The sequence below is a fragment of the Condylura cristata genome, unplaced genomic scaffold (genome assembly GCF_000260355.1).
Source record: "Condylura cristata isolate star-nosed mole 26May11 unplaced genomic scaffold, ConCri1.0 scaffold00025, whole genome shotgun sequence".
Classification (NCBI taxonomy): Eukaryota; Metazoa; Chordata; class Mammalia; order Eulipotyphla; family Talpidae; genus Condylura; species Condylura cristata.
The window spans coordinates 29,727,407-29,750,256 of record NW_004567126.1 but is presented as its reverse complement, the minus strand read 5'-3'; the positions used below and the strand labels follow the sequence as shown (position 1 = coordinate 29,750,256).

General features: G+C 57.3%; 1 protein-coding gene across 1 annotated transcript; it reads left to right on the top strand.

Moving 5' to 3' along the window:
• The first annotated feature begins 13,393 nt into the window (after positions 1–13,393).
• On the top strand, positions 13,394–15,401 carry GADD45B (growth arrest and DNA-damage-inducible, beta). Its single transcript, XM_004689373.2, has 4 exons — positions 13,394–13,654; positions 13,747–13,848; positions 14,210–14,432; positions 14,683–15,401. Exons 1-4 carry the CDS (start codon positions 13,611–13,613, stop codon positions 14,794–14,796), a joined length of 483 nt encoding a protein of 160 aa, XP_004689430.1. The 5' UTR covers positions 13,394–13,610; the 3' UTR covers positions 14,797–15,401.
• The last annotated feature ends 7,449 nt before the right edge of the window (positions 15,402–22,850 follow it).

Below are 22,850 nucleotides of genomic sequence, written 5' to 3'. Positions count from 1 at the left end.
TGGCCTGTACCCTAGTTCTAGATGCATGAATAAATAGATCTTAAAAAAAAAAAAGGGCAAATGGAGATTGTGACTCCTTTTGCAGCCTCTGAGGACTGTCCTCTGGGGTGAACAGGATGCACTTGGACGACTGTGTCTGGAACACCTGATGCTTATTACTAATACTACTCTCTTACCAGAAGCCAGGAGCCTCCCCTCAGACCCCAGGCAGTCCTGAGTTCCGGTGGCCTTCGAAAAGTGACCATACATCCTAGGCCCGTGTCAGGCCCTCTACAGGTAGAAATATCCAACATAAAACACAAAATACTCGTAAGTGATACTACTTGCGTCTGTGCTGGAGACAGCACCCTAGAGGTTTGGGGTGGCATGGGGCCCCTCTTCTACCTTCGGCCCACCTGCTTTCACTGCAGCCCTAACCTCATCAAACCTCTCGTGGACACCTCCAGGCCACCCATCGACCTGACCCCTATGGGTGCCCTTCACTGCACTGCCGGCCTTGCGCTCAGACTTCGCCTCCCAGACCTCGGCCGGCGCTGTTCCCTGGAAGACGCGCTCCTGCCACATGCAGGGCTGGCTCAGTCTGCCCCTCCGCAAAGTGGAGTCGCGGTCCTCCTTTCTGGCCCTGGTTCCTCAGAGCTGGGCTGGAGAATCGGTGCGCCCGGGCTCCCCCCTCCCACACCCATCCCCCCCTCCCCTGGCCGGACCCCCGGGGGCTGGACTCCAAGTCCCAGAAAGCCGCGCGCTCGCTCCCGTGGGTGGTTCGCGGAGCTCGGATCCCGCGCTCAGTTTGCAGGCGTCGGCAATTTTCAAATTTGGGCGCCCAGCCGGCCAGGAGATGACAGCTGGAGGGTGTTCCCCACCCCCCACCCCTCCCACCCCGACACTCGTAGGCGTGGCTCTGAGATCTCGGGGGTCTGGGCCCCAGGCAAACGGGGGGTGCCCGACAGCTCAGGACACTTCTCCAGACGGCAGGTTGAGGCGCCGAGGGAGTCCAGAGAGGGTTCCCAGGGGCCCCTCTCCAGCGCGCTTAGGTCTAATCCGGGCCGCTCCGACCCCGGTGCTAGAAAGCAAAGGCCAGTTGACGTCTCTTCAGGGGTGGGGGGACCCGCGGTGGGCGAGAGTCCTTGAGCCCAGCAAGGTCCAGCCCCACCGGGCCACCCGCGCAGCTAGCGCAGCCATCCTCGTTCCACCCCGGAGTTTGGCGCCCGAGTTTTTCAAAATCTCATACTAACGGTGGCCGCTGGCTCCCAGCCCGGGTCGCATTCCCGAGCCTGGATTAGGGGGGTTGGCGGGGCAGCGGGGAAGGGCCGGCGGAAGTCGTATTCCCGGATCTTGCGAGGTTCCCAGTGTGGCTCTGGGTCCGAGATTCCGGAGCCTTAATGGGAAGAGGGGGAGGGGCGGAGATGAGGGGAAGTTCTGGAACTTAGATGGGACTGGGGGCAGGGATTTCAGAGCCTGAAAATACAGAGCTCAGATTCTGAGGTCTGAATGAGGGGATAGAATTCGGCGCCCAGATTCCAAAGGCTGGAGGCTAAGCCTGGAATATTGGGTTCGTTGGGAACCTGGGACTGGAACTCCCACAGAAACGGGGGTGGGGGACAGGGAGGGTGCTGGGGTCCAATGTGAACCACCAGAAAGGTGAAATCAAAGACCAGTGAGACAGCTCCCCTGTGCAGCTCTGGGACTGCCTCCCCCATGGAAGCAGGATCTCTGCTCTACTTGGACAGAATGAGGAGACCCCAGAGGAAACAATATACATTACAAATGACTCAATGATATATGTTAGAAGACATATGAGCATGGGAAAACACAGTAGGGTAAAGGGACGAGGTAGCATGTGGCCAGGGGGCTGCATTTTTTAAGAGTAGTCCCCTGAGAAAAGGGGACGTTTGAGCAAGGACTTGGAAAGAACCAGAAGATCAAGTAGGTGAACAGAAGGCAGCAGCACCGAGCAGCACAAAGTCCATGTTGCAGGTATGAAGGCATGACAGTGAGAGGAATTCTAGTGGATGGAGACAGATAATGAAGACGTGAACACACATGTAACCTAACATCCATGTACTCGTTGGGGACTGCCTCATAACAAAGCCTCCATATGTGGTCGTGCACCACACAGCCATGTGTCCAGCAGTGATGGGCTGTCTGTACACCTGTGGTCCCAAAGGCTGTACCTTTGAGCCTGGCGTGCAGCAGCCTGTAGTCTCGCTTTACGACAGTCACACAATGATGCAATTGCCTAATGCGGGCTTTCTCAGAACTCGCCCCTTTTGTTAAGGAACACAGCGTATAGTAACTTAAATTCACATTTCTTCTTTTTTCTTTAATGTTTATTTGTTGGCCCTCTCTGGTGGCACAACAGGTTAAAGCGCAACACTATGAAGCTATGGGTAGCCACTACAGCATGAGTTTGATTCCTGACCAGTGGGGTGACCCACATGGCATGGCAGACCTCTCCTGTCTCCCTGCTGCTCCCCTCAGCAGTGTATTACAGTTAATCTGCCTCTTCTGCTCCCCACTCTGTCACTGGTGAATCCTCTCACCCCCCACACATACCTCTGGCCTGTATCCCAGTTCTGTAAGATTTATTTATGTATACAAGAACTGTGGTACAGGCTAGAGGTGCAGGTGGTGAGAGAATTCACTAGAGACAGAGTGGGGAGCAGAACAGGCAGATTGAGTGAAATACAGTGCTGAGGGAAGCAGTGGGGAGACAGGGAGACAGGCGAGGTCTGCTGTGCCATGTGGGTCACCTCCCCGACTCAGAATCGAGCTCACATTGCAGTGGCTGCAGATAGCTTCATAGCACTGCGCTTTAACCCATCCTGCCACCAGGGAGGGCCCTAAACTCACATTTCTAATCTCAGTTTCTTTGGTTCAGGGATCTGGGTACAAGAGTTAGCAGGGTCATCTGACTTCATCAGGCTGCAGTCTAATCCAGGTGTCAGAGGACAGAGTCTGCCTCCAAGCTCACTCAAACCATTGTCAAAACAATTCAGGTCCTTGCTGACTGTTGTCCAGGGGCAACAGATAAGGGAGACTCTGATCTGGATTTTGAACCCCTCACTGTAGCAATAGGGATTAAAAACGGAAACCATCGAAATAGAAATACGTATCAATAAAACTCACATGTAAGTTTTATATGTTTCATATTTGAAAGATGAAAAAAAAAAAAAAAAAGACTTCCTGCATAGACTCCTGCATAGAACACTTCCCAAAAGAAACAGAATGCCCTTCCACACACAAAGCTAATGCTGGCGGACACAAGCTCACTGTGGTGGGGTCATGTTGCAATTGGTAACTGTAGCAAGCCAACACTTTAACTCACAAAATGTTGTGTAAATTACAGCTCAGTTTAAAAAGAATACTCTCAAAAGAGAGAAATAGGAGGCACGTGGAACTTCAGATTTGCTAGTAGATACTGTTTTAAGATGTAAATTTTTACTGTTTTACTTTACCAGCTAGAATACTTTCCCAGCATTCTAACTTTGTATCCCATGGGTCTGGAGGTGGCGTTGAACCAGAACGTCTTTTTTGTGTGTTTGTAGAACTGGGGTACAGGCCAGAGGTGAGGGGGTGGGAGGACTCACCAGAGACAGAGTGGGGAGCAGAACAGGCAGATCCACGGAAACACACTGCTGAGGGGAGCAGCGGGGAGGCAGAAGTCTACTGTGCCATGTGGGCCACTCCCTGGCCAGGATCCAGCTAGCACACCCCGGTGGTGCTAGCTCTGAGGCCTAGCCCCCCGGCTCCCAGGGAGGCCCCCAAGCCAGACTACCTTGACCTCATACCAGAGTCCCCACCCAGGCCCTGAGTGCCACACTCCATACTCCTGTCCTCCTCGTGCACCCTACTTCCCTCCGCCCCTGACCTGTCCACCCCTTGCCTTTGCTATGGCCCAGCCTGTCCCCAGGCATGCCACCCCACCTTCCCTGTCCCATCCGGTCTTACCACTTCTCAAAGTTCAGGTGACTCACCTCTGCCATAGGCCTCTCCTTGGGAACAGAAGTCACAATTCACTTATCTTTGCCCAAAACAAAACAAATAAAAACAGGATGTCAGAGCCCAGCCCTTCCCTGCATCAAGCTTGCCAGTGGCAGAAATGGGGTTCTCCCTCCACAAATTCACAACTTAATCATAACAGAGCAAGTCGACAGCAACCTAGGATAAATGGACAGCACCCCAGGATAAATGGATGATTACCGTGGGGTGCCACTTCATAGGCTCCACACTGAGCCCCCACGCCTCGCAGGCAGGTTTGGGGGGGTGAATAGATGAGGGAAGTGTTACGGTTGTTATGGGGACGGGCCAGAAGCGGGACCACTGGGACCAGAAGAACCAGCCCAGCTGCAGGACGGCGGACACAGGGCCAGGACACTTCTGTGTCAAAGGCCAGTGCCCAACAGGACATCCCAGCAGACCACAGGTCTAAAATGGTGCCCCAAGTTAGGGAGCCAGAGAAAACAGCATACAAGAGCCTCAAGTCCGCCTCTCCCGTCTTCCCTGCTGCTCCCCTCAGCTATGTATTTCAATAAATCCAGCTTGTCTGTTCTCTACTCTGTCTCTGGTGTACGCTTTCACCCCCAGCCTGCCAGCTGCACCCCAAATATTTTTCCCCACTCTAATTACCACATACATTGGGAGCAATGATATGGTAGGAAGGAGCAGGAAAAACTGTAATTAACTGTATCTGTGGGGGTATGGGGGGCAGAGCAACCCCCAGAAAGGAGGGAGGCTGTTGTCTAGGCCTCTCCTCACATGCCCATGTCAGAGACTCGTGAGCCCTGCACTGAACTGGGGCCCAGAGCTGGTGCACAGGACAGAGGGGCCCCTGGGCATGGGGGCTGGCGGTGTGGGGTGATGTCTCCAGCTTGATTCTCAGGCTCCCTGCTTCTCGGCTGGGGCTGGGGCTGTGAACAGCCAGACCATCCCTCAGCCTCCTCACTGACTGCTACTGTTTGCAGCCCGAGGCCGCGATATATTCTAAACACCTGCTGGTGACCCACCCAGAGCGGAAGACAGAGCACAGAGAGGACAGCTTGGACCCAGGTGGTGACCACACCCCTCCCCCGGCACCTCCTCTGTCAGCCATGGCCTGGGGGTTGGGGTGGGTGCAAGGTGGTACAGGCATTTGACCGAGTATTGGGAGGGGACCAGCAGATCCCTGCCACGCACACAGCTCAGGGTCCACACGCTGCAGGAAGCTTGAGCCCTGATGCTCACGGTGGCCGACTGGCCCTGTCACCAGCGCAGGTGCCTGGACACGGACAGGTGCAAAGGCAGTGATTCGCGAAGTAATGTGCATCTAGATTTCCTGGGTGTGGACCTCCCTGGTGGCCCGAGGGGCTGGGTCTCAGCACTGTAAGGCTATTGCCAGCCAAGGTGGCCTGAGTTCAGCCCCAGCCCAGGGGGTGACCCACAGGGCACAGCAGACCTCTCCTGACCCGCCTGCTGCCCCCCTCAGCAGTGGACTTCAGTGGATCTGCCTGTTCTGCTCCCCACTCTGTCTCTGGTGGATCCTCTCACACTCCACACCTCTGGTCTACACCCCAGTTCTTACATGCAGAAATAAATAAAATCATAATAAATAAATAAATAAATCTACTGAGTAAAACACCTTGGAATTTTCCCAGTTCTTTGTAGGAGGGGAACAAGGTGATTTACTAACAAAAGGAAAGTCCCTATTGCAGCCCATGAACACTGAAAACGAAGAGACAGAAGAATGAGTCACAAACATTTGAGTGAAAACCCCCCACGGTAGCCTCAGCCCAGCAGAACCACACCTGAGGAGGTGTTCAGGTAACAGTTAGGACCACACTTGCTGAATTAGGGAACAACGGATGATGCAGAACTGCACACAAGCAAGGGCAAGGCCAGGTGGGACGAGGGCCCTCCTGGTGGCGCCAGGGGTCAGGTCTCAGCACTGTGAAGCTGTCTCAGCCGGGGAGGGACCCCCAGGGCTCAGCAGACCTCTCCGGCCTCCCCTCAGCAGTGGATTTCAGTAGATCTGCTCCCCACTGTCTCTGGGGAATCCTCTCACCCTCTGCTCCTCTGGCCTGCACTCCAGTTCTGTATGCATAAGTAAGAGAGAATGCGTATATCAGAAGCACAGTGGCAGAGAACATACAGAAAACAGAATTTTGAAAAGTGCAGCAGTGTGAAGGCGCTTAGGGCCTAACCTCCAGAGACTCCATCCTGTCATGGGATGAGAAAAATTTGTTTACAAAAATAATTGCTGGGAATCAACTGAGTCTGTGAAAAAATAAATCCCCTGTCTGGCCCGGAGGCCCAGAGTTTAGTAAAACAATGCAGACATTCTCTAAGATACAGTGTAACAAAACTGTTGGAAGTCAAGTCAATGACAAGGAAGCAGGGTTAAAAGCATGGAGGGGAAGACCACCCTACCAGGCAGCCAAATTGGACTGTGGCATTTCAACAGAAACCTTTCAGCAAGGAGGGGAAGGCGCGGAGTATTTAAAGTGCTTAAAGATAAAAACTTCCAGTCCAGCGCACTGTGCTGGTTGTGATGTTGTCTTTGGAGTCAGTGCTAGTCCTGGGGTTCACTCTGGGAAAGGTTTCACCAGAGCGCCCCTTTCAGCGCACCTGGCGAGTTCCCAGGTGAGTTTCTCCAGGAGACAGAGACTCGGTTATATATGTGTTTTTTCAAGATTTATTTATTGCGTACAAGAACTGGGGTTCAGGCCAGAGGCGCGAGGGTGAGAGGACTCACCAGAGACAGAGTGGGGAGCAGAACAGGCAGATGGACTGAAATCCACGCTGAGGGGAGCCATGGGGAGGCAGCAGAGGTCTGCTGAGCCCTGGGGGTCACCTCGCTAGCTGGGGATTGAACTCGTGCTACAAGGGCTGGAGACAGCTTCACAGTGTTGTGCTTTAACCTGTTGCACCACCAGGGAGGGCCCAGACTAAGATACGTTTAAAGAGCAGGTGTATTAGGGTTAGGACAGGCATATGGGACACAAGCGGGCAGGAAGAGCTGCCCCAAAAGGGACAGGCTTGTTGAGAGGCCTCCCCGGCTGCGGGCGGCCTTAGGAGAGCGGCCTCCGCTGAGGGAGGTCAGTGCAGAGCAGCTCCGGCAGGTGCAGGTCACAGGCAGGAAGGAGGCCGCTGTCCGCAGAGGGAGAGGGTGGAAAGGACCTGCCTAGGCACAGGTGGCCGGTGCAGAGACTGCCCTGAAGTAGACAGTTCTCACTGGGAGGGGCTGGTTCAGGGTGAGCCTGGCTGTTAGGCTGGCAGAGGCCTGGCCAGGTGAGGAAGAAACTGACCGGAATCCACAGCCTGCTCGGACCAAACTGACAAGAATCACAACCTGTCAGGAGGAAAAACACCACCTTACAGAAAAGGGGGGCAGGGGGGAGCAAACTACTCCAAAAAAAGGAAACTGCCCCACCTAGAAGCGTATAAAAGAAAAAAGCCCCTGACTCTCAGACCCCCATGCAAGCCTCTCAGGTCAGTCTGGCCTCTGGCTGCCTTTCATTTCCAGCACCAGGTTTGTTGGTTCTGAGCAGAATCTCAAAGGGGCAGGAGGTCCCACCGCTGCGGCTCCTCGCCCTCTTTTTCTTTGACCTTTTGTGTCTGAGACATCACTACAGTCTGCTACCTGCTTGGATTTTATGCTTGGTAAACTGGGCACTGGCGGGAAGAACCTCGCTTTACTAGCTGGGTCAGGGGCTGTGCTCATCCTTCCCAGCCTCCCTCAGTAGGATTAGCACTCAGGACAGGAAGAGGGCAGGGCCCTCCCCCTCACCCCAAGACTAAAAGTTTAGGGGTGGCTGAGGCAGGGATGCCCCCCTGCTGTGAAGACAACAGCCTCAGGGAAAATGCTAAGAGGTAGCAGTTTTTGAGGGGGCTTCCTTGGAGGGGTATAGAGGGCAGAACAGAACAGAAAGGGAGAAAAAGAAGATTGTGGGGCTCCAGGGTTCAAGGTTGGGGTTGTAGCAGCACTTGGGAGTCTGGATGTTAGGCCCTCGCGGGCCCACCGTGGAGCCACCGCGGGCTGCTGAAGGTGGAGGCCTCCAGCGCCAGCCTTGGAGAGGGAGAGGCCTTGTGGGTTTGTGGCTGCAGCCTGGCTCAGCTGCGCCACCGAGGCCGCCTGTCTGGGGCTGCTGCCCTGAGGTCGCTCATCGGGGCTGTGCTGGGGCGTCCTGCAGCTCTGGCAGCTCCTGTCGTGTCTCCTGCTGTCTTCGTGAGCTGGAACCCGGCCATGGCGCCATCTTGGCACGCGGCCGATGCCGGTCAGTGGCAGGAAGACGCCACCATAACGGTCTTTGTGCCAGACAGAACTGGACATGACTTTGGGTAAAGCCAACGGTCATTACTGGCCCCAGAAACTCTTTGTTTCCCGCTGGCTGAGTAAATCCCGTTGTTTCCTGGGGCTGAGACGTCTTGCAGTTGTGCGTGTGGGTGAAGAGCCCAGACGTAATGTATCGAGGAGGGGGCCTTGCCAGTTTAGGGTCCCCTTGCCACCCGCGTCAAAAGAATTTGTTGTGCCAGACATGGAGTGGCAGTAAGGAGGTGATTATGAAGTAATGACAAACACTGGTGACAGATGCCCAGCTTGAGACATGGCCCACATGCGGCCGGGGATGAGCCCACCTGGGCCCGCAGGTGCTTCAGACAAGAGTCCACAGAAGTGACATGTAAGGGAATGGAAATGGAAGAGAAACAAAACACAAAGATGTCTAAAAATAAAAAGATGGGCATCCCTGGTGGCCTCGGCTGTAAGTCTCAGCGCTTAACCCCATGTGAGCACCTCTTTGGCCTGAGTTTGATGGGGGCAGAGGGTGACCCCCAGGGCACAGCAGACCTCTCCACCTCCCCGCTGCCCCCCTCCGTGGTGTGTTTAAGTGGATCTGCCTATTCTGCTCCCCATTCTGTCTCTGGGGAGCCCATCACCCCTGCTTCACATCTCTGGCCTGCACCCCAGTTCTTGTATACATGAATCGATAAACAAGGTAATAATATAATAATCTATGACCGTTACATTATGATTAATTGTCTAATACAATAAGAAGAAATAACTCATACATATATATGCTCCAAGTGATGCAGTACCGACATACACGAGGTCATTATTAAGAGCAGAAAGGAGAGAGATTGGCAACAGCAGAATAACACCAGGCTGTTTTAACACTACATTTACAGCTGTGGACTGGTTAATTGGGCAGGGTCCCGGGAAGCTGGGTGAGACAGGAGGGAGGCAAAAACCCAGTCAGGGTGAAGAATCATATTTTTTTTAAAGATTTATTTATTTATTTGTACAGAACTGGGGTACAGGCTAGAGATGCGGAGGGTGAGAGGCTTCACCAGAGACAGAGCGGGAAGCAGAACAGGCAGATCGACGAAGTACACTGCTGAGGGGAGCAGCGGGCGGGTCAGGAGAGGTCTGCCTCGCCATGTGGTCAACTCCGGGGCAGGCGGGGATAGAACTCATGCGGAAGTGGCTTTAGCTTCTTAGCGCAGTGCTTTAACCCACTGCGCCACCAGGGAGGGCCTGAAGAATCATATTTTGATGCAATGTTAGAATAACTGCAAAAGAAAATCACATGGGCTAGATTTCCACAATCACAGGTCAAGGCAGGATCAGCCTCCTGGTTTTCCTGTAGGCTGCGGCTCTGATACAGCTTGGCGTGCTGCTGCTGGTGGTCTTTTCTGAAAGGAAACATTAATGTCCAGTTCATCATGGATTCTGCGGCATGCATTTTTAAAAAGATTTTTTTATTTATGCGTATAAGACCTGGGGTGTAGGCCAGGGGTTCAGGGGTTGAGAGGATCTACCAGAGACAGTGTGGGGAGTAGAACAGGCAGATCGACTGAAATACACTGCTGAGGGGAGAAGTGGGGAGACAGGAGGGGTCTGCTGCGCCCTATAGGTCACTCCCTGGCCGGGGATCGAACTCCTGCTGCAGGGGCTCAGATAGCTTCAGAGTGCTGAGACTTGCACCACCTGTGAGGCCCTGGGCATGCATTTGATGTAAACTGTTGCATTAAATGCTGCTTATTTTGCCTGGGCTGGTAGTGATGGTTGCACCAACTTGAGACTATACAAAAACAGAACACAGTAAAAAGTAAATCTTAAGTGATTTCTGGCTCAATAAAAAATGGCAGGAAAGGGGCGCCCTCTGGTGGTGTGATGGGTTAAAGAACAGCACTATGAAGCCCTCCGCAGCCACTGCAGCTCTGTGGCCTGTACCCCGGTTCTCATATGCATAAAAAAATCTTTTTTAAAAATGCAGGGGAGGCCCTCCCTGGTGGCGCAGCAGGTTAAAGCACAGCACAGAGAATCTAAAGCCGCCTCTGCATGAGTTCGATTCCTGCCTGCCCCGGAGGTGACCACATGGCGTGGCAGACCTCTCCTGACCCGCCCGCTGCTCCCCTCAGCAGTGTACTTCATCCATCTGCCTGTTCTGTTCCCCACTCTGTCTCTGGTGAAGCCTCTCACCACCCGTGAGCCTCTGGCCTGTACCCCAGTTCTGTATGCACAAATAAATAAATCTTAAAAAAAAAAATGCAGGGGAAAATTTATCTTGATGACTGAGGTTTTTTGATGACCAAAAAAAATTGCACTGAAGGAATGAAGTGCTCTGTCACCCTAGTCCCCACCCTGCTCGGTGACAAAGTAGGACAGCAAAGATCAGGGTCCGGATCTCCCCTCTGCATCAGGCAGCTCGGTGGGCAGGCTGGGCTGTCAGGCTGGGCTGTCAGGCTTGCCGTCTCCGGCCCTCGGGGAAGACACCTCCCCTCTCTCAGCACCCGTTTTGCCTGGTGCCCTCCCCACTCTGACTTCCCTCTCACAATCCAGGGGGTTACCAAAAGCTCAGTCAAGATAACGTACTATTTAAAAAATAAAAATCAACACAGAAAAAAAAAATACATGATGAACAGAAGATCAAAATGAAGACAGTAACTCACTCTGCCCTGCAGGGTCCACCTCTCTGCCCCCCACCCCCGTCCTGACTCTGTCAGACCCATGTCAATAGTCATAAGATGACTAGTTTGTTCATCACGGGTGGGGTGCCTTCCCTAGATTTTAATAGTGATGGTTACAGACAGTTTCTAATGTATATAATGCCCCATGATAAAAGCAGGCTCCTCTGGACAGCCGTTTGTCGATTTGATTTTTAAAAATACTACATCTGGGGCTCTCCCTGGCGGCCCAACGGGCTAAAGCACAGCACTGTGAAGCTCTCAGAAGCCACTGCAGTGTGAGTTCGATCCCCCACCATGACACTGACTCACATGGTGCCACAGACCTCTCCTGACCCACCCACTGCTCCGCTTAGCAGTGCATTCAGTGGATCTGCCTGTTCTGCTCCCCACTCTGGCTCCAGTGAATCCTCTCACCCCCCACACCTCTCGCCGGTTCTCCAATTCTGTAAAGGTTTGGAGCCCTCTCTGTTACGCAACGGGCCAAAGGCAGCACTGAGAAGCTAACGCCACTGCAGCACGAGTTCGATACCTGCTTGCCCCAGAGGTGACCCACATGGCCGGCAGACCTCTCCTGACCCGCCCGCTGCTCCCCTCAGCAGTGGACTTCATCCGTCGGCCTGTTCTGCTCCCCGCTCTGTCTCTGGTGAATCCTCTCACCGCCACTGCACCTCTGGCCTGTGCCCCAGTTCTGTATGCATAAATAAGCAAATCTTTTTAAAAACTTTAAAATTTTTAATTCAAAAATAGATTAAAAATAAAATACTACATATGTAAAATTATTAGATACATTTGCGTAGGAAAATATTGTGTATATAAAACCCTGCACGTGTAACGCAGCGAAGACCGTTGTCCCTTCCGGAGCAGCTGGCGTACGGACACACTACGGCCACTAGGTGGCGCCGCCGCGCCTCGCAACGTCCGGACCTTTCGCGCCCGCCAGGTGGGCGGCGCGGAGGCGGCGCGATGCGTCAGCGGGCCCGCAGGATGGGAAGACGGGGAAGCGGGCCCGCGCGACCGAGGCCAGACCCCAGACTGGCGGGGGAGGGACACAGCTGTGAGTCACCCGGGAGCCCCCGATCGAGCGTGGGAGGCTGCCCACGCGGGGCTGCCCGCCTGGCTCGTGAACTGTCTTTCTGGGGAGACCTGAGCATGGCGGCAGTCCCTGCATGCTGCCATGCCTGGCTCACTCTTGTGGTTCCAACACGAATTAGCCAGAGCCTGGGGGGAGTGGTGGCCTCGCCGAGCCTCAGTTTCCCCTTTGCAGAAGGCAGATAACTGTAGCCCTGCTTCCCGGTCCCTGAGGATTAAATGAACCGAGATACAGAGAGCTCTGTTCACAGTCCTCGCCCGACACATAAACGACCACCCCGGGGGAGGAAGTAAAAGCGACCGCCTTTGCAAACGGAGCCTGGTGGCCTCTTGTGCAGCACCAGCCGGGAACCTAATCCCCTCTTGGTCTCCCAGGACTCGACTTCATTTTACCGTCCGGCGCGGTCATGCCAAGGAGCGCGAGGCGCCGGCAGGGGGCGCCAAGGGTCGAACCTGAGCCACGAGCCACCTGCGCCTCCCACACGCGCCCCACCCTGAAACTCGCGGGGGCTGGGGAGGGGGCGCCGGGTCTAGTTCTTAGGATGCCCAGAGCCTTCTAGCCCCTGATTTTGGAAATTCTGAGGTGGCCTACCGCGACCACCAGGTAATGTTTGTTGAGCATTCTGTGTGCTTTCTTTCACTTTCTGCTCTCTGCAGCACAACCAGGCCGGTGGGCATTGTCGCAGGACAGGTGCGGACACAGAGGCCGCCTTCGCCGCCTCCAGTTTGGGGGCCTGGAAGCGTCCTCCCTCGACGACCACGTTTATTGATCGCTGTGATCCCCTCGTTTATATAATCAATTGTATGCCCATAACCCAGTGAGACCTGAGTTGCGGTCCCTTAGGTAGAGGCTCAGAGGCTCAGAGAAGTGAAGTACCCGGGGCCTGGGGTCCCCGCGGCTGGGGAAACCACAGCACCCCCCACCACCCTGAGGGAGTCAAGCTGCCAACCCGGTCCCCGCATAGTGCAGGCTCCTGGAGAACCCAGGAAAGCGCAGACCGGGGATTGCAAGGGGATTCCAGGCCCCCCTCCCCGAAAGTCCGGGGCACTGCGCGCGCTGGAAATCCCGCGCGCGCCCCGAAACGCGGCGCCGCTGCCGGGAAATCAGGAGAAAAACTTCTGCTTTTTTTTCTTTTCCTGGCTCACGTTCCCCGCGGCGCCCTATCCCGGCTGCCGCGCCCACGTGGGGCGCCCGCGCGCGGGGCCCCGCCCCTGCCCACCCGCAGCCAATCGCAGCGCGGGCTTCTCTGTCCTCTGACTAACTGCCAATAGGAGAGCCCGCTGCCCCCGAGGCCCCGCCTCTGACAAGCTTATAAAAGACTGTGCCGGCTGTTCCCGGTTCAGATTGCAGAAGCCTCAGGCCGGAATCTACATCTTGGGAGCGCTGGATTATTCTCTCTTTGTGACTTGGTGACTTTCCGCCGTGGTTTCTGGGAAGGATTTCGCCGCTCTCCGAAGTTGTTGCGCGAGCACTCGGGCTTCGTGGGCAGGTTGTGGGCTCTTCGGCCTCGGATTTGGCGTTTTTCTCCCGTGAGACTGTCGTGGGACTGCTTTCCACTGTGGATTATAACTGCAACATGACGCTGGAAGAGGTCGTGGCGTGCGACAACGCGGCGCAGAAGTAAGTAGCCCGGGCTCCCTCGCCTGAAGTCGGACGGGGTGCGGTCGCCGGGTGACCAGCCGGCTAACCGCCTCTCCCTCCTCTGACCCCAGGATGCAGATGGTGAGCGCCGCGGTGGAAGAGCTGCTGGTGGCGGCGCAGCGCCAGGACCGCCTCACCGTGGGGGTGTACGAGTCGGCCAAGCTGATGAATGTGTGAGTCAGAACCCCCTCCCCAGACCGGGCGTGGGTGCGGACCCCCCTCCCCACCCCCCGACCGCTCAGCGCGCTCCCTCCTGCATCCTTCTCTTGCACGGGATTGGGACGACCGCAAGTATCCCCACTGTAGAGAGCGTCTGCTTATGTGGGAAGGGCTGGGGGGCGGCAGACCTCGGAGGCTGCTGCTTTTGCAAGGTTTTATCTCCTCCCCTCCCTAACACTTGAATGCTGGGCCCTCTCCCCATCCTCACCATCTGCAGGCACACCTGCGGTTTCCCTTTGCTTTTGCAAATTCCCCATGCATGGCCCCTCCCTCCCCGGTTCCCGGCTGAACCTCTCCTTCCTTGGGCCCCCTCAGGGACCCTGACAGCGTGGTCCTGTGCCTCCTGGCCATTGATGAGGAGGAGGAGGATGACATCGCCCTGCAAATCCACTTCACGCTCATCCAATCCTTTTGCTGTGACAACGACATCAACATTTTGCGAGTGTCGGGCATGCAACGCCTGGCACAGCTGCTGGGGGAGCCCGCCGAGACGCAGGGCAGCACCGAGGCCCGAGACCTGCACTGCCTCCTGGTCACGGTGAGCTAGGCTGGGCCCTGCCCCACCCCACCCCGGCACCCCGCCGTGTTTGTCAACAAAGTCAAGCTGGCCTGGCCTGCACCAGCTCAGCGCCCAGCCACGCTTGGCATGTCCCGCGGGCGGCCCGGCCAGGCCTCGTCACCCAACTATTTTGAGCTGGCCTGTTTTCCCCAAAGGGGCCCTGGGAGAGGGAGGCTCCCCGCCCACTCCTGGGGCTCCAGCTGAACCCCTTCTTTTCTGTCTCCCACAGAATCCTCACACAGATGCCTGGAAAAGCCATGGCTTGGTGGAGGTAGCCAGTTACTGTGAAGAAAGCCGGGGGAACAACCAGTGGGTCCCCTACATTGCCCTCCAGGAACGCTGAGGTCCTTCGAGCATCAGAATGTTGCGTTGCTGCCAAAATAGAAAATAAATACTTGACACCCTCCCCCCAACCCCCCCAAAACAACCCAACCCGTGAGCGAGACTACGGGGGCAGGATCATTGGAGATGAAGACCAGAAGAGGGGAGCGGTGGCCACCCCAGAGCCAAGCGCCTGGAGCAGCGCCAGTGTGGCCACGGAAGAGAAGAGGGGTCCCGGGGGTCCCGGCGCAGGAGAGGAGGCCCTGGAGCTCAGGCCTTGACGAGCAGAAACTGGAGTGGGGGGCTGCTGCCTTCCCTTGTGGAGCTCCTGGACGCCACACTGGGGCGGGGAGACTTGAATGCACTTCCTCACCTTTCTTGATACTGGAGCTGGCAGGACCGACGGAGCTGGCTGACCCGAGGGTCTGCACCCTCACCAGGACTATACTTTGGGACTCGGGAGCTGGGGCTGTGTTGCTCGGTGCCCAGCACTCCCAGTTTGCAAACTAAATAGACAATATTTTGTTACTTGCAGTTGTTACTTGAATCACTGAGAGAAGGGAAGCTTGCAGATACATATATTCTTACTTCTACTATGATGGCCTTGTAATAAATATCTAAAGTTTCTGGGTTTTCGTGTATTTGCTACTTCTGAAGAGGTCCCAGACTCCTGGCACCCCCTCTCCACTCCAGCAGCGCGCCTCCACACCCCCCAACACTCTCCTGCCGCCCTCACCCTCTGCAGGCTCACCAGGAAGTGTTACTTAAGTCCCTGTTAGCAGCTCCAGGCTCCTTTGCAAAAACAGTGCCTCTTCTCTCTGCAGCTGGCGCCACCCAAGTCTTTGCCTCTTTTTTCCCCTTCTCCCTCCTCCTGCCTGTAGCAATTAAAAGACCGGTTTATTACGAAACCTGGCTGCCTTGCCGCTGCTGTTACAGGCTGTGCTGGAGCCAACCTGAGCTCTGGGCACACTAGGACCCACCCCGCGGAGCGGGCTGTTCCCACCCGGCCACCTCTGCAGCCCAAGACCCAGAGGTCAAGGGGACTCCTGTGGCTGCCCATGAGGTGGGCTCAGAACTCCTGGGGGGACCGGGGCCTTGCAGGAAGAGCTCCCTGGGGAGGATCTTCCCTCTCCAGCAAGCGGGGTGAAGGGGGGGTCCTTCTACCAAGGTAGGGTTCTTTACTGCACTAAAGAAAAAAGTTTTGTTTCTTTCCCCAAGCTTAAAAACAAGCAGAGAAATGCCCCAGGAAGTGAGCCTCCTAGCCAGCTGGGCTTGGCACAAGCCTTCTGCTAAACCGAAACTGTAAGGTCGGCCAGCCTCCTCGTTCTCCGGAGCTGAAGTTGCAGGAGCCGCCTCCTGCCAGGGGCTGGGAGCTGGAGCCCAGCCAGCCTCAGTGCTGCAGCCCGGCCTGCAGAGTGGGCTTTTCCCCTCTGCTGCAGCCCCCCGCCTAGGAATTGGGGGCCGGGCCGGCCAGGGGCAGGCCGTCAGGGACCGGCCCGGCCACAGGCCACAACCTTTCCACAGAGCCCCAGACCGTTCCACGGAGCCCCACGTGGGCGTGTCAGGAAAACCCCTGCGGCCCCCCTGGAGTCATGGGACTGGGGAGCCCCAGTGGGGGAGAGAGGGGCAGAGTGGGAAGGGGAAGTCCCTGAGGGAGAGGTGTGGTGGGGTTAAGAACACCTCTGGGGCTGGGAGCGGGGATAGCCTGAGAGGGGAACCCCCAGGAAAAGGACAGCCACAGGCTGAGAGGGGGTGGGGGAACCTGAGGAGGGAAAAGAGGGTGGGGCCTTTTGAAGTCTTCCCTGAGAGGCCAGGAGAAGATTGTGAGTGAAAACACCAGAGCTCCAGGATATTGGGGAAAACAGAGGATATTGGAGGGATCCAGGATATTGGAGGGGTGACCGTGGAAGGGATCCTTGTGGGAGGGGGAGCGATGAGAGGTGGGTGGGGCTACCCTAGAGGAAGAGAGAGATGGGGGAGCTCAGCGGGGATGGGCAGGGGTCCCTGATGGGGTTGGCAGCTAGGAGAATGGCTCCCCAAGGCAGATGAAGGGGACCGGGAGTACTGGGGGGGGCTGAGGGGCCATCACACCGCAATGGAGGTCTCAGTGGGGCACAACTAAACAGGGACAGGGTCACCCCAGCCAGGCCTAGCGTCTGGCCACACCCATAGGTTCTAGCCTCAGGATCACTCCTCCTGGGCGGGCTGTCCCCATCGTGACCCTGGTCAGCCAGAAGGACTGTGACCTCTGACCTTTTATCCCTAGGTCCTTTGCCTAACACAGACAAGACCCCAGGCCCCTGGGCCCATGGGTGGGTCCACAGCCGTGTGACCTTCAGCTAGTACCTTCATGGCTCTGTGCCTCAGTTTACCCTTCTAGAAATAGGGATTATAATTCCACTTCACAGATTGTTGAGGAGGTTCAGTGACATCAGTGCTCCTTAGATTATACCTACAAAGCAGGAGTAGGCATTATCACTGCAAGAATGATGGTGGCCGGGACAAGTGTCAGCACTATTATTACGGCCCATACATTAGCTGGAACCATCTCTAATCCTCACTGGCCCTCCTTGCCGTGAGTCAGCAGAGCTGAAAAGGGTACGGGGAGTGGTGATGGGCCTCCCATGCAGAATTGAAGAGTGGCGCCCACCAACTCAGTCGGTCAGTTGAAGAATAGTTTGAGCAGATTTTTCAGACTTGACTGCAGAGAGGAGAACGAGAACTCCCAGTGAGCACCCACGGTTCCTATGGCTGATCTGCCAGGCTTCCCCTTCGCCTCAGGCTCCAACACTCTCAGCCGGTTTCGCCTTGAGTTAGTTTTGATATTTTGTTCATCCACTTTGCAGGGAAACAGCCCAGAGCTCAGAGGGGCCCTTCCCAGGCCAAGAGCCAAACCCCAGGCTTCCGGCTCCGGCCCCCAGCTTTGCCCCTCGTCACCCAAGCGAATGTGGAGGGTTGTGGCTGTTAGGTGCCAACAGTAATTCTGCTATGACTGTTGTTATAATAATAATTACTATTGTTGCCATTCTCGCTACCATGATAGTGGTCACTGCCATTCAGTAAAATACTGAGGACTTTTCTGATGGAACCCAAGTGTCTTCAGGAATCGATTTCAGGTGTTGCTGTTTTGCTTTGTTGTTGACAACAGCTGGGCTCAGGCAACGCTGGTGCAGTAAAACCTGCCACGTGATTCTAACCTGGGAACATGATGCCGCTACCCCATTTTCCAGAAGAGAATTCTGAGGTCCAGCTCGGAGGAGCCGCTGCCTGGGCAAGAGTCTTGACTTGAGGGTGGCTGTTGGTCAGTCCCTGGGAGCAACCCACGCTCGGGGAAAGGACGGGCAGGTTGCACACCCAGAACAGGGGGTACATCACCCCCACCCACCCCTAGTCGCCAAGACCCTGGGCTCCCACTGAGCGGGCGGCTGGGTGCCAGGCGACACTTGGAAACATCAGCGGGAGGGCGCGGGCAGTTTTCCAGCCGGGCATGGGGTGGGGGCGGGGTGCATGTCTCTCCTGGGGCACCGATGCCTACCTCTAGCTGTGACATCATGCGCGCAACACACAGCCCCTTGCACGCTGATGCGCACACCCCGGGTGCACCCACAGCTCCTCGGTGCCCCCAGAGGCTGCCACCCACTCCGTCCCCCAGTGGCCGAGGGCTCAGTTCCAGCGTCACCCACCCCCAGGCAGGTCACCTGACCTCTTCCACGTCTGCTGCGGAGACACAGCCTCCACGTGGGGCGACGCTGGTGCATACATGCATGTGCACACCCCGACACAAGCGTGAGCTCACAGGCACGTGCACGCTTGTGCTCCACCCCTGGGCTGTTTGCAGGCTTCCAGCTGTCCCCCTGCCCCTCCTCTCCCTGAGAACGGGGTGGGGGGGCCTTGTGAGTGGGTCACAAAGCGCAGGACCAGCCTCGGTCTAGGGGCCAGGCAGGGGTTTGGTGGTGAGACAGCTGAAATACCACAGTCACCTGGGCTGGAGCGAGGGACATGCACTGCAGCAGCTGACGTTGCCTCGGCCAGCTGTGTTCTCTCGACATGCTCACAAGGACTCCACAAGGTCGATACTGTTACTCTGCTTTTTACAGAGAGGGAATTTAAGCGTCCCAGAGTGCAGTGAATTGCCCCAGGTCACATGGCGGCACGGTGGCAGTCAGGGCCGTCAGACACGTGTGGACAGGCCAGGGCCACGCCAGGGTCTGTGGGATCGTCAGACACGTGTGGACAGGCCAGGGCCACGCCAGGGTCTGTGGGATCGTCAGACACGTGTGGATAGGCGCGCACAGCAGTCAGAGATCAGGTACCATAAAATTTTTCCTTTGCAAGTATAACTTGGTTGGCTTCAGTACGTCCCCGAAACCCTGCAACCCACGCCACTGTCTAGTTCCAGAACATTTCCAGCACCTCTGAAGGAAACGCACCCCCTTAGCAACCAGTCCCCCCTTCCTCCGGGAAGCTGCCCATCTAACGTCCCCCTGTCCGAATTTGCCAGCTGTGGACCTGAGGCACCTGGCCGTCCACCCTCCCTTGAGGACGAGGACGGGGCCACAGGGCGCGCCTGTTCAGTGCCCGGCAGCGCTCACCTGCCCCTCTAAGCTGCGACTTGCCTCACACCAGCCCCTCCGCCTACCTTCTCGTTCGCTGGCATCGAGAGCCCCCTCCTCTGGGAAGCCCTCCAGGCCCCCCCCAGCCTGTCTCCTCCCACTCCCTTCGGGCGCCTGTCCCGCCGTGGGGACACATGTGATATTGCCTTGTCATTTGTCCGTCTGCCCGGCCAGGTTGCAGACTCTGACGGACCAGAGAGGCCTGCTGTCTCACCCCTGCCTCAGTGGCTGCCTTCAGGGCTGGGGCCCAGGTGGGACTGCGTAAACGCCCAGGGGTGTGAAGGCCAGGCCGGAACCCGGGTCTTGACAAGCGGAGACTGACCCATTCGTGAACCCCCTCTCTGGGACAGACTGTTTGTCCCTAAGGAGCACAGGCCGGCTGCCAAGTGTTGGGCCCCAGCCAGGTGCGGGGACGCCACCCAGGCAGGGAAGCTGGAAGCTGGCCTGGGAGGTGGATGGTCTGGCGCCCGAGGGCAGGTTGCTTCACCTCTGGGGCTCAGTTTCCTCATCAGCACAATGGAGGCACTAACAGGAAGGCCCCTCTCGGCTGCTGGAGCACTAGTGAAACTATGCAGAGCACTCAGAACCGTGGACAGAGTTCCCTGTGCCAGCCCCTCCAGAACTGGCGGGAGGGGCTTGCGGTCTGTGCCAGCGCCCTGGGCGGAGCCCCAAGCCAGCCCACTCACCAGGCTGCCTGGTGGAGGCTGTTGGGACGGCCAGCAGCGGGGGGTCGTCGACTGAAACGTGGGGGGCCAGCGGCTGCCACTCTGAGTCGGCAGGGCGTGGATTCCGCCCCCCCAGCACTGCCTGCCGCCGGAGGTCCCGCTGACTCTGCGCACTGTTGGGGCTCACGGGCACGGGTGCTGGGCCGTCAGGGAGCCTGGGCGCCCAGATATCCTGATTGTGCTCCTCCTACCACCCCGCCTCGGGGACACTGATTCTGCCACACAGCTCTGCTTCTTCCCAGAAAGTGGGGTTAAGGAGTGGGCTAGGCCCTCCTTGGTGGCGCAGTGGGTTAAAGCACAGCACTGAGAAGCTTAAGCCACTTCCGCATGAGTTCGATCCCCGCCTGCCCCGGAGGTGACCACAGGGCACAGCAGACCTCTCCTGACCCGCCCGCTGCTCCCCTCAGCAGTGTACTTCGTCGATCTGCCTGTTCTGCTCCCCACTCTGTTTCTGGTGAATCCTCTCACCCTCCACATCTCTGGCCTGTACCCCAGTTCTGTATGAATAAATAAATAAATCTTTAAAATAAAAAGAAGTGGGGCTCATTAGGCCCCAAGAACTATCTGGCTCAAGCTGTGGGCAGGCCGGCCACACTGCCCTCAGCAACTTCCACCCAGCTACTCAGACCTGCATTAAATGGGGGCCCCCAGGCCACGGCTGTTCTTGCCCCTGTACCCCTTCTCCATCACACCTGTCTCCTGAGCCCAAGGTAACAAAGCACCACAGCCTGGGGGCTTCTGCAGAGCACACCCCCCTCCCAGCCCAAGGTCAGATGTCCACGGGGCTGGCAGGGCTCTATCCTCTCTCTGCTCCTGCTGCAGGGTAACTTGGCTTATGGGAGTTCGGTAATTTCACCTTCCGTGTGTGTGTGTGTGTGTGTGTGCGTGCGTGTGTGCAAGACAGCGCCCGTCTGGGCCCGAGTTCCCCTGTCTCATAAGGACACCGTCCTGGGGGATTAGGCCTCACCCTAATGACCTCATCTTAACTTGCTCTCCTGCAAAGACCCTATTTCCAGATAGGCTCCCACTCACGGGTACTGGGGGTGAGGACTTGAACCTTTAGAGGGGACACGATTCCTCCATAAAGGTACCCCGGCGGGCCCGGTCCCCAGGCGCTGGGCTGGGGCTGGCGACCGCTGCACAGGCCTCTGCACGGCACTGCTCTCCGGCCCGCTCCACAACCCCCAAGCGGCCCTCAGACATGCCAGGCCTGGCCACGCCTAACCAAACAGTCCTTAGACTCTAGGAGGTCATGTCTATGCTCACTGTCACGCTGCAGCCAGGGGGAAGTAGGCGTTTATTTGTTGGTGACCAACTCTCACCCCTGTGTGTGTTCCGGGGGTTCCTGGGGCTATGAACTCCCAGGTACTTCCCATAGAATGGGGTCCAGAGATGGTTCTGCCACCCAAGAAAAAGCCCAGGAAAGCTGTGGGGTGCAGGGGATGGTCCCAGCCACCTCGGAGGTGGCCCAGGCAACATGGGGAGCACCTCTGAAGAGGGGCCCCGACCTCACAGCTCCTTCCATTCTGCAGGAGACAGAGTGGCCCCTGGGTCCCTTCCCTCTGTGACTCACCAAGCATGTCCCAGCCCATGTCCTGCCCCCCACAGCCCCTCTTCCTGGGGTGCCCACCCTGGGCTGCAGCACAGGCTTCACCTCTGCTTCCCTCCTGCTCCCAGTTCCCAGGCTGAGGCTGAACTTCTAGCTTCTAGGGGTCTGGGTAGCTCCTACTGGTTGGGCGCTGGGAGCAGGGAGGCCTTGCCTGGGTGTGGTCAAGGTCAGCATCTCAGACACCCGCAGGCAGGGGGTCCACCTTGGGCTAGGAAAGTGGGCACAAGCAGGACAACAGCTTTGCAGCCCCCAGGACGTCATTGCCTCGGGAGACCCAGGAAGAAACTCAGCCAGGGCACCCCCGCCTTAGGGGTGCAGCCAGGAGCTGGGGCGCAGACCCAGAGACACAGACCTCCATCTGGAGGAGGCAGGGGGTTTCCTTCCCCGCCCTCCCTGCTTCCACCCCTTTCCCTGAATTGTGTTCCTGCTCATTCCCACCCCTCCCCCTCCTCTGGCGCCGGGGGTTCCCAGGCTCCGGCCCGGCGGGGCGTCAGCAGCAGTCCGGCACCCTCGCACGCACGTGGGTGCGTCCTGGTCGTGGCGGCCGGCGCCCGCCGAGGTGCAGGTCGGAGGTCCGTTTGCACACAGCGGGCGCACCGTGATTGCCTCCTCCGGGGCAGCGCCCCCCGCCCAAGTCCAGGCCCTAGGGGGAGGGGTGGCCGGAAAGCTTTGGATTCGTCCTTGGTGTCTCCGGCTTCAGTAGCTCCCCCTGCGACTTTCCGGTGTGACTCGGTTTCCCCGTCCAGAAAAGGGAAAGTCTGAACGCCCTCCCACGTGGCGGGGTGAAACCAGATCCCGCATGAAAACCCTTAGTAAAACTCGCGGCCTTGAGAACCTTTATTACGCCTTCGCTCCACCCCACCCTCTCGCCAGACACTCTGGGGGTGGAGCGGGGCGCTGACCCGGCCCCAGACGCCCCTCCCTCCCCAGCAGGCAGGAGTCCCGGCTTCCTCGGTCTGTAAATTGGATAATTGGAGACAGAGGCGGGAGTGCTAGACACAGAGAAACCCCGAGTGGGCGAAATGCAGGGGCCTGTCCCCCTACTTTCCCCACATCTGAGCCCCCGACCTCACCAGCGCCCACGGGTGAGCCCCGCACGCTTGCGCTCTGGAGCCCCAGTGCGGACCGT

Coding starts and splice junctions, on each gene's coding strand:
- GADD45B (XM_004689373.2), top strand. CDS start 13,611: ATGACGCTGGAAGAGGTCGTGGCGTGCGACAACGCGGCGCAGAA. Junction 13,655..13,746: donor TGCGACAACGCGGCGCAGAA/GTAAGTAGCCCG, acceptor CTCTGACCCCAG/GATGCAGATGGTGAGCGCCG. Junction 13,849..14,209: donor TCGGCCAAGCTGATGAATGT/GTGAGTCAGAAC, acceptor GGGCCCCCTCAG/GGACCCTGACAGCGTGGTCC.